The sequence below is a fragment of the Morone saxatilis genome, unplaced genomic scaffold, assembly GCF_004916995.1.
Source record: "Morone saxatilis isolate NCDOM2014 unplaced genomic scaffold, NCSU_SB_2.0 Contig11, whole genome shotgun sequence".
NCBI classification, from domain to species: domain Eukaryota; kingdom Metazoa; phylum Chordata; class Actinopteri; family Moronidae; genus Morone; species Morone saxatilis.
In genome coordinates, this window is record NW_023339663.1 from 1931161 (window position 1) to 1942891 (window position 11731).

An 11731-nucleotide genomic window follows, 5' to 3' on the forward strand; every position below is an offset into this window, starting at 1 on the left:
ATTCACCGTCAATCAACCTTCATCTTTAGACCACAGGCGAAGATTCATTAGTTAGCTAGCTAGCTAAAGCATGGCTAGCTAGCGGAAGCTCACTGATTACTGTACAAACACAACTTTATCAGTGATTCAGGGTGAAACTGGATCATATTTTTATGGAGAAATATTGTCTGGTTTTCCCCTCTGACGTCCTCCGGCTGCTCTGTGTCTGTCCTCCGTCAGCATCAGATACGGTTTATCCTTCCACGTGGAAGCAAACAGTTCTCTGATTTTTGATTCAGCAGTAAAACTCTCTAACGGTCTCTAACTGTCTCTAACGGTCTAACGTCTCTAACTGTCTCTGTCTCTAACAGTCTCCATCGGTCTCCTAACGGTCTCTAACGGTCTCTAAACAGTCTCTTACGGTCTTTAACAGTCTCCATTGGTCTCTAACAGTCTCTAACTGTTTCTAACGGTATTCTAACGGTCTCCTAGCGTCTCTAACAGTCTCTTACGGTCTTTAACAGTCTCCATTGGTCTCTAACAGTCTCTAACTGTCTCTAACAGTCTCTAGCGTCTCTACGGTTTCTAACAGTCTCTTAGGTCTTTAACAGTCTCCATTGGTCTCTAACAGTCTCTAACTGTTTCTAACGGTATCTAACGGTCTCTAAGCGGTCTCTAAACGGCGAGCGCTTCTGTCTCCAGGCAGTGTTGTGAAAGTTCTCTGTCAGCCTGGTCAGCGGGTCTCTTTGCCGTGTTCGTACCACTATGAGGACGACGCACATGTGTCCCAGCTGTCCGTCCAGTGGGAGGAGCCCGAACAACGAGCTGCTGTGTCACTACATTAAACATAAAGCTTTCCAGGAACTGCAGCGAGGGCTACGCCATCGCTACAGCCCGGCGCCATCACCCTGACCATCCCAGCACGTCAAGATGGACGACTACGGGGCTCACAGTTTGTTCTTGTGAGCAAACGGCACGAGTCTCCGACTCCAGCGTCGAGCTGGCCAGGATGTCAGGTGAGTGAGGACAGGGTGGGTGAGACAGGTGAGTGAGACAGGGTGAGTGAGACAGGTGAGTGAGGACAGGGTGAGTGAGACAGAGTGAGTGAGAAGGTGAGTGGAGAAACAGGGTGAGTGAGACAGGTGAGTGAGACAGGTTAGTGAGACAGGGTGAGTGAGACAGGTGAGTGAGACAGGTGGGTGAGACAGCGTGGGTGAGACAGGTGAGTGAGACACTGAGAGGTAACTTGGATGTGTTTGTTTCTTTAGATTCTGTCACCTCAGGCACCGAACAGCGGATGGAAACAGTCGGGTATGTTTTTACCACAAATAAAGGCTTCAGTCTCTGTATCAGTGGGGTTCCCAACCTTAGGGCTCGGCCTCCACTAGGGGTCGCCACAGCTTCATATGGGGTCGCAAGGCCTTCTTGATTTAAGGCGTGCTTGAAAATGTTAAAAACATATAGAGTAGGCCGAATATCTCAACATTTGATTCTAATTAATAAAAGATAAAATAGATGATTAATGTGGTGTCTTTGTCTTTTACAGATCCCACCTGGACTCTCATTCTTCTCCACTCTTTGGAATTATTTGTTTGCATGTAGGAAACGATCAATCAATAAACAATCAATAAACATATTCAGTCTTTATTCAGTGAACACACGCTTCAGTTAGCTTTAAAACAAATAACTGTAAATCCACTCGTCCTGTAACAAGAGCTCTAAATAAAACCTGTGATGGTCTCTGGTGTGTTGGATATATGTGTGTGTGTGTTGTGTGTGTGTGTGTGTGGTATTTCTGTACACAAGATATCATTAAAAGTGACCTTTTACTGATTTCAAAGCAGAACAAAAAGAAACATTACGATTGTTTTTAATATATATTGATTGATTATATATATTGAATTGATTAATATAATTATATGATATTGATTTATTAATATTATTATATTATATTGATTTATTAATACACATTGTATTTATATGTTTAATACACTTAAAACCAGATAAGTAATTTAACAAAAAAAACTGTTGAAACTGATTATATCGAAAGATTTTAAGTGACTTAATTGTTTAGTTAAAAAAACAATCTTGATCAAGTAGTTTAGTAAATTTAAGTGACACTGACTTAATTTTGTACTTTTTATTTGTGTTGTGAAAACAAAAGTAAAAAGGAACTTAATGAGGAATGTTTCTTTAACTTACAAGTTAATGTCACTCAAAATTACCAAATAAAAAGCTGCTTCATCAAGAATGTTTTTTAAACTTTTGAGTTTGTGTTACTTAAACTTTTGATGTAATCCGTTTAAAAAAAAATGTGTTAAAATAACTTATTCAATTAAAATCAAGTTAATTTATCTTTAATTTAACTTTAACATATGCATATTTAAAGGTATAAAATATGAATCAAGATTTTCAGCCACACTTCTTCACTTCCACTCCAAAACTTAAACCTTTTTACAAAATGTGCAGATCATTGACTGTATAAGTGGTGCAGATACTGTGTTTGTAGACTGTGTTTGTTTGTTTTTTGCCCGGGTGAATGTCAGGATATTATTGGTTGAAATCAGTTAGTTCATGCTGACGTAAGCACGTGTCACATTTTGTTTTACAGGAAGACACAATGATTGGATTCTGATGTTAAATACAAGGTTTTGTGAATGTTTTTGTCGTACATTGTTAAATAGTGAAACAATATAACTGATCTTAAAGAACCTAAATTACATTTTTGGATTTTACCTGGACTCTAAGTAAATGTGTTTTACCTCTGTTGGATTTTATTTTCGATAGTATTATTTTTATTTAGTACTCATTTACTGCTTTTCATTTGACGGTCATTAAATGCACCACACAGACTGTCCCTGTTTGTATCTCTGATGAGAGGAAACAGGAGACACAATCTTCTCTGTGATGGAAGAATTTTCTCAAACGAGCTTTAAAGTCTCTGATTTTCAGTCTGTGCTGAAGTTAATATTGAAACCAGCGGCTTCCTCCAGAGAATCAATCTTAAAACGTACTACCTCTAGGAAGGCGTTCAGTGTGCCAATAGACTATAAATGGATATATTTCTGAAGAATTGTTTCCTGGAGGATACGTTTTTTCCGTCTTTTCTACCCGAATGTTATTTTTGGTTTGTGGTTGTTTTAATAAAATAACAAAATGGTGAAACAGGAAGTTGAACCCTGACTGTGCAGAAAACCACCAAGAAAAATCTCCCTTCATTCTTCAGATCAGACCTTCAATACCAGCAGTGTGTGAAATCTAATAAATAAGAACATATTTAAATAATAAAAAACACTTTCTCCGTGTTAAACCTGATTCAGGTATCAAACTTACCTTCGCCAACCAAATGTGACAGAACGAGTCCAAAGTACAAAGTCTGTTCCAGAGGTGTTCTCCACATTTGGTGACTGATTAACTCCACAGCTTCAAATACTCACATATATTATTATTATTATTATTATTATGAACAATATAAAGAACCTGCAGCACAACGTTCAGCAGAGACTGCTGCCTGCTATCACTTCTGTTTTCACACTTATATCAGTTTACAAGCAGGAATCTGTGGTTACCATCACAAGACTCCTGTTATATGATCCCATCTGAGACGTGTGCAGTATTTGAGGAGTCATCAGGGTGTTTTACAGAATGACTTTACAGAAATAACCCCTTAAATACACCACCAAGATGGCTGAATCATTTCCAGTTATCCAATGACAGGCAGGCACAGGAAAGGTCAGCCTCTAGCCAGAACTTTCAGAATAAAAGAACAAAATGCAACCATAGAAAGACGGATATGATTAACTTGTATGTTTCAGTGTGTTTGTGTGTTAGCAGCTTTGATATTGGTTCATTATTTACCGAGAACAATGAGAGAAACTGCAACCAAAGTAAAATACGTCCTTAGTCCATAGTTATTTGAACTCAAAGAAATAGTTTAAACAGATTACATCGAACATTTTAAGTCACAAAAACTCAAATTTGTCTCAAATCCTGATTAATTACTTTTTACTGTTTATTTTGTTTTTACAGTACAAACAAAGACTAAGTAAATGTCATTTAAAATTACAAAAGCTCCAAATCAAGGATATTTTTCAACTTACACAATTGAGTTTCTGCTACTTAAATTGTTTTGATGTAATCCAACACTAAACAGTTATTGCATTAAAATCAGATAAGTAAATTCAAGTAAAACAAACTTCATTTTCTAAGTAAAAAAACATTCTTGAGTAGTAAACAAGTAGTTTAGTCATTTTAAGTGACACTGACCTTTTATTTGTATTATGAAAATAAAAAAGCCAGTAAAAAGTTCTTAATCAGGATTTTTTTTTCTGTAACTAAGTTAGAGTTACTTAAATTTACTAGTAAAAGCTACTTAATAAAAAAACGTTTTCAATTTACACAACTTTACTACATTACAGTGCATTGGTGTCAGTCCTCTTTATACAAACAGAAACACCTCTCAGTACAGACTGCACTAGCTTTAGTCGGATGTAGCTAATAAATATACACAGCGGATATATTTCACCAAATTAGTTAGAATTTTTCTAATTATTGCTTTTTTTAAGCTACTTTCACGTCTTCAGGCCCCCAAAAATAATCCAAATACAGCATTAGAAGATAAAATTTCTCTTTGTTTTGTGTAGATTTTGCTTCATTTTAAGAAAACAGGTTGAAAACCACAACTTTTATTCTGCATGTGATTTATTTTATAAACTCACCTGTAACATGAGGATAAAAAACATTTTTTAATGCATGTATAAATGAAGCCTAAATTAAACGTCACACCACTAAAATCACGTAAATCAGTTTAATATCAATCAATCAATAATATCAATCAGTGCCATATATACAAATCAAGTAGTTTTCAAAACACAAAAAAAAATATTTTTTTGCTAAATTTCAGTTTTTATAACTATTGACAAAAGAACAAAAGAACATTATCACACTGCACAAAGAGGGAAACACACACTGATCACCGGCATATTTACACACACACATTCAAGATGCATTTAATTACAGGTGCTCCAACTGAATACTCTTCACACTGTACAGACTCTTGTAAACAAACGTGTTCTTTTAAATAACGTTGTGAAGAGGCTCTGAATTATATTTAATTAATGATTTATGATTCGTGGCGTTCACAATGAGCCTCACGCCACAAATAAAAACAGTCAGCGGTTCAGTTCTCGTCCTACGAGTCACATTCAGGTAACTTTAATAGAGTTCATTATCATAATGTGTTAATGTGAATGAATTTAGAGCTTAAATATGTTAATAAAACGTTGATTTGCTGAGGTTTGACAGGTTTTATTTTGTTGTAACAGCGGTGGAAAGTTTATTTACTCAAGTACTTAAGTAGCATTTTAAAGTACTTTACTTGAGTATTTCTATTTTATTCTACTTTATACTTCTAAAATAGGGAAATATTGTATTTTTTACTACATTTGTCTGACAGATTTAGATACTAAAGACGTAAATCTTATTTTTCTTATTTCATCCAATTCATCGTCATCATCAACCTCTGCTGTTTATTCTGTACCTTCACTCTAAGTTTTCATCATGAATCAGTTATATTTCATTATTTTGATTATTATTATTCGGGGGAGTAAGCACCAGACCGAGCACTCGTTACGTGAAGGATTAAGTAGCCGCTGTGTCAGTGAAGGCACCACGAAGGGATGTACAGGAGCAAACGAGAGGAGACATGGATTGTGTGTTTGCTCCTGAACTGATTGATGTACTTCTAACCTGGTGCATCAGCGGCCTCTGATTGTAAGTTATAATATTCTGATTTATTTATATTCGATTTTTTAGCCACTAAACAGGCGCTTCCATCTTCTACTGAGTACCTGCTCACGGCTAAGTTTTCAATATGGTCAGAGTCAAAGGTTAAATGTAATTATGTCCCAATTCTGACCTCTTGGGCTTCTGTTTTTAAAATTATTATAAAATGAATATAAAACATTCAACCCAGAGCCTGTCTGATGTTAATACTGTACAACACTTCTTCCACCGCTGAGCTCCAGCAGCTTCCTCTGGGTTTGTTCAGATTCTGAATGCAGGACTTTTACTTGTTTTCACACTTTATTTGTGTCACAGAACGACTCTTCTCGAATGACACACTGTTGGCAGATGCACTAACATTACATACATTAATTCATGTTTTATGTTATAACCATAAAAATAAAACTTGCCCAACGTGTTCTGACTTCCGTTGCCGACCGACTACATGAAGCTGCAGCTGTGAAAGAACCAGACATCTCTCATATAATCCTGACTGCGAGATAATATGCGCTGATTGTCCCTGAACTGCTCACTCTCCAGGATCCTGATCGTCAAGTCGAGGTTTTAATCCGGCTGTGAGTCGTGTGGTGTGTGTTTCCGGCTTCCTGGTCCTGGACTGAAGTGACTAAATCAGTTTGCACTCAGTGTTTAAAACCCTCCCGTGTGCGTCTATTGTGCCCAAAGCAAAGTACCTCGAACGCCTGCTGCTGCTGTGAAGTACAAAATGATGTCACGAAAAACCAATGAGACACGTAAACTATCACTGTACAAATACATTTCATATTTTACAGTTTTGTTTTGCTCCTGCTTGTGCCTTCCTGCCGGCTGGTGATGATGCGCGTGGACGCCGCGTTTACTGGATCCCTCTGAATAAACACATGGCGAACACCATGGCGAAGAGCTGCAGACACACAGACAGAAGAAGGAAGAAAACTTATATATATTATAAATGATGTTACAGGTTAAAGGTTGATTCTAAAGTCCCATTATGTAACTTTTCTGTCTTAAAATAAGAGTTACGTTGATGCCACAATGAGTTGTAACAGACTGAATGGACTGTAATGTGTAATGTTTGGTCACACGCTGCTAATTAACAACCTTTTTTCCTTACAGGAGCCGATATCAATCATTGACGACCCTGATTATATTCAACAAATACAATAACAGCTGATAAACTAAACAAAGAACCCAAACAGTGAACACAATAACTGCAGGAAGTTTGTGTAAAACGAGCGATTTGGATGAATTTTGGGGCATTCTTTTAGATTATTTCCTGTTAATATTCTGATATTTTTAGAAACTTTTATACAATCTTCTGTCTGTATTATGTTTTTCTTTATTTTTAACAATCATAAAGATTTAACAGGGTGCTTTTTTAACCAATTCAGTGTTTTCTTCTCCCTGATATTTGAATTGTTTTAATACGTTTATAAGTGTTCAGCTCATCAAAGTTTAGATATTAAATGATAATAAACTGTAATGTGATTTTAGTTAGTTATTTTAACTGTTGAAATGGTTTACATAGAAGATTTTAAGTTACACAAACTCAATTTTGTAAGTTAAAAAACATTCTCGATTAAGTACTAATTACTAATTTTTTTCACAATACAAAAATTCAAAATTAAGTCATAAAATTTCTGAAGCTACTTCAAGAATCAAGAATTACATTTTTACTTACAAAATTTTGTTAGTTTTACTTCAAATTGAAGTTTCAACATTTTTTTTAGTTAAATAAACTTTTTACAGTGTAATCTAGACTTTAAAATTAACAGTTTCATTTAGTTTTCTTTCTTTCTTTAATGAAATCTTAAGATTTACACCTGCTGTATACATTTTTTAAGTTCTTTGTAGCACACCTTAAAATCAAGAAGGCGTTGCGACTCTCATACGAAGCTCTACTTTACTACTCTTTAGTCATCTTAAGAACTAACCTGTTAGGTGACACACAGTCTTCTAACCTCGGCACAGAAACAGAAACATCCTTTGTACGAAAGAAGCAATAAATGATTCATTATAATAATCAAACACAGTTCGTACCTCGATAGTCAGCACCACGATGGCTAGAGCTCCGGCTGTGTAAATGTACGTCTCAAAGTAATCCACCATCGCAGAGTAACAGCCCTGCATGAAGAAAACAAAGATTATTTATTCTCAGGTCATTAATTAATAAATTAGTTTTCAGTTTGTATTCAGCAAAGCAGGAAACTGTTTTTAAATGAACTTATTTACAAAAAGTTCTGTTGAATTATGAAACCACGTGTACAGAGATGGCCTTCATGTCAGAGAGGCAGTTAATAATAAATAATGATATTTATGAGATAAAATTAATAAACATTAGAAGGTACATAAAAAAAACAACAAATTTTTTCCCACAGTCTCAAATCAAAGGATGACGATGAATTTACTGTTTTAGCTCCAACACTCATGAAGAATAAGATCGCTGCAGTTATTACTGGTTTTAATTACCTTAATCTTGTTTTTTGTTGTATTGTTGTATTGCTCCTGGTTTAAATTGTATTCTTACGTGCTGTTGTGCTGTTTACTGTTATGATTCTGTGGCAGTGGTTCCCAACACTGAATTTGTCAAAAAGAAGCTTTTTAACTGTTAAAATTAGAAAGATACAGACAAAGATTTGTATTGAACCTAAAAATATAAGGAAAACTAATTTTTGATGCAATATTCACAGGAAATAACCCGCGTAAAAATGAATAAACTGCTGGTTCTCTACTGTTAGTTATTTATTGACTATAATGAAATATCCATAAAATGTGACCCCTTTATTTTCATTTTGAGTGATAGAAAAAGGTTGGGAACCACTGATCTATGCGTACCATTATGCATTGATTATTTTTGTATTTCAGGATTGTTTTTAAATTCCCCCGCTGAGCTTTCAGGAGTTTTGAGGTGTGACATTAACACGTGTTTGAGTCTAACAACCTTGTTGTGCCTGAAGGCCACGCTGCCGCTCACGCACTGCTCCACGCTGACGTCTCCTGGGTAACCGTTCCTCTGGCAACAGGCCTCAGGGACCATCTTACTGGGGCTGAGGAGCCTGAAGAGGCTCTCCTCGAAGTCCTCAGGGCCGCTCACGCCGCAGCAGTCGAACTGTACGGAGAAACACGAAGAGAGGGAACAGCACATTGTTGTCACTGCGTTGATTACAAGGTTGGAAACAGAGGAGGAGGAGGAGGAGGAGGAGGAGGAGGATTCACCGTGGTCATGATGGCGTTCCATGTGGATGTGAAGACGTCGGTGTTGTTGTGACCTTGGTAGTGGCGCTTCAGCTCCCTGCTGAAATACTCTCTGGTTAACTGAACACAGACACAAACACAGTTCAGTTCTCAGTGTGACGAAGAATCCACACTGTAAAAAAAATAACAGCTTCATAACAGAAGTTAGTGAAGATAAATGTGGAGTCACTCCATCCGTCAATTAAAGCTGAACTGTTGAAGTAATAACATAATAAATATAAGTACGTTTGTGCAGTATTTTAAGTATTTTAATTGCAGTTTGTTCCATGTACTCACTTTCTTTAAGTTGTCTTTATATGATTATTTAAACATAAGCACCACTGTGTTATAATGCCATGGATTTTTAAATATTTTTCCATTTTTAAATCATCATATAAACAATTACGCATTCAAAATGTAATGTTAGTCACATAGAAAACAAAAAACTGTTGCTGACAACTTAATTACAGCATTAACAATTAGATAATTCTTTTTATCATATCAGTCAGCTGTTGACAGGAAATGTGATAATGTATCTATTAGTGGAGTAAATTCAACTTCAGTGATAACATTTGTATAAAGAAGATGTATTTAAGTGACTTTATTCAGATAAATTCTGTTCACATATTTCAAACACGTTTGGAGAAATGCTGCATTATATACTTACTAATTTACCAAAGTCAACAGATACTTAAGTTACAGTTAATATTTTATAGGTTTAAATTGTTTTGGTTAATAAACTTAAACGGTTAGTGAACTTATTACATTAAACGTACAGTTTGTCTCTGTAGTTCCTGACCTGCAGGATATTAACTGCCCCAAATAAAATAATAAAACACTCATCAAACATTAATGTGCCTCCCTCACAACCGTTCACACACAGAGTCAAACACTGGAGGAGCGACAAACAGCCATTCACTGTGAATTCAACCGTATGAAGTTATACAGACACTGAAACTGCACTGAGAGCTGTACAATAATGTTTATATCACAGGTCTGTTTGTGCTGAGGCAGACTGACAGTTACATTATTTATTTTACTGTCTGTAAGGTCTGACGAGGGGAACGGGTCCAGAAACTGTACTCACGTGCTCCCTGAAGAGGAAGGCCAGGATGGCGGCTGCCAGCTCCGCCAGGAAGATGAAGAGGATGAGCATGAAGAACTGAGGAAGGACGACAGAAGTCACAGCGTTACAGAGAACTTATGGACATGTCGCCATTGTTGTTAAAAACTGCTCTAAACACAATAGACAATAAATAAAGGAGTTATAATAATAAATATATAATATAATAATAATAACCTGTCTGTTGAAATAAAAGATGAATGTAGTTTTATGCTGACTGTTACATTCACCTCCTCTAGGTGGCAGACTTGTATTGTTTCACTCTGGTTTTACATAACAAACAGGATGTAATGGAGGATTTTATTAAATTAATCTGATGTAAGACGAACAATAACAGACTGATTTAGATTCTTGAGGATGTTTTTGCATTAAAGGGTTAAAGAGATAATTAACATATGATAAATAAATAAATATGATAAATTCCTATATTATTATTCTTTATAGTTTAAATACACAGTTGTTGGCACTAATGGAGGCAGATGTGTTTGTTTGGATGTTCATATGTTTGTATTTCTATTAAAAAATATTTATTGTGTTATTTGTGGAAGGTTTATGTTTGTTGTTCATGTGTAATACGATATAAATTATTTTAACTAAAACCGCAAAATTGGAACATTTTAAGTAACTAACTCAGTTTAAAAACATTCCTGATTTAGTGTTTTTAAAAGGTATTTTGTTTTCACAGGACAAATAAAGATTAGAAAATTAAGTGAATCAATCAATCAGACTTTATTTGTATTTTTAGCACTTTTTATACAAAAAAATACAAATAAACTAAATTAAAACACGAGTTGAGGAAAAACACTGAAGGCAGAATTAAAAAAAGATTTAAATGAAGAATAAGAAAGATTTACTAAATAAAACTCAGTCAGATACTAAAACTATAAATAAATAAATAAATAAATGAGTAATGCAAAGAAAAAAGATTAAAATATGTAAATAGAAAAAGGACATATAAAAACAGATAAATAATAATAATAATAATAACAATAATAATAATAATAATAATAAATAGACAAATAAAAAAGTAAATAAAAATCAATTAAAAGTCAGAATAAAAAGTCTTGAGTTTGCTTTTAAAAGTGTCAAAACTCTGCTTAATCAACAATGTTGGTAAATAATTCAGTTTCAACTATTTTTAATTAAATGAAGTTGTCCGGTTTTACAGTACATTAGGTTTGAGTCATTAACATGATACAAACATTAAACATTAAACAATGAATTCAGTATTTTTCTACCAGATTCCAGTATCTCTGCTCTCATTGTGATTCAGTGTGGACTCCTCGAGCTGAAACTGATCTAATTAATTAATTAGAAGTCGATTGCGTCACTCCAGAGGTTCTTACACGGCGCTCTCGCTCTCTGAGAGTCGATCAATAACAACATGAAACGGATCAACATCAGAAGAACATTTCTCCTTTAACAAGCTGATGATTCACTCTGTTAATGTTTAATTAATTTCATCCATCATCACAGCGTCTTATCCATCACTTCACACAGCTCGACATATTATATTTCATATTATTGGATTAGAATTATTGACCCATTAATGAGTTCATTGACTTAATATTACAGTATAAACTCTGGCTATATGTTCTATATGTAGTTGTGTTC

At 34.9% G+C, this 11731-nt stretch overlaps 1 protein-coding gene and 1 long non-coding RNA gene across 2 annotated transcripts in view; one reads left to right on the forward strand and one right to left on the reverse strand.

Moving 5' to 3' along the window:
• Positions 1–1240: 1240 nt before the first annotated feature.
• LOC118321134 lies at positions 1241–1719 on the forward strand. The gene is made up of 2 exons (XR_004796394.1): positions 1241–1290; positions 1526–1719. It is a non-coding gene; the product is annotated as an uncharacterized LOC118321134 (long non-coding RNA).
• A 2962-nt stretch (positions 1720–4681) lies between these two features.
• The window catches only part of LOC118343383 (tetraspanin-18-like), a gene marked incomplete in the record, with an annotated part of 37269 nt that continues 30219 nt past the window's right edge, over positions 4682–11731 (reverse strand). Inside the window, 5 exon segments of the mRNA XM_035682179.1 lie at positions 4682–6664; positions 7801–7884; positions 8702–8869; positions 8977–9075; positions 10082–10156. Of these exon segments, the coding sequence (XP_035538072.1) occupies positions 6617–6664; positions 7801–7884; positions 8702–8869; positions 8977–9075; positions 10082–10156 (474 nt within the window).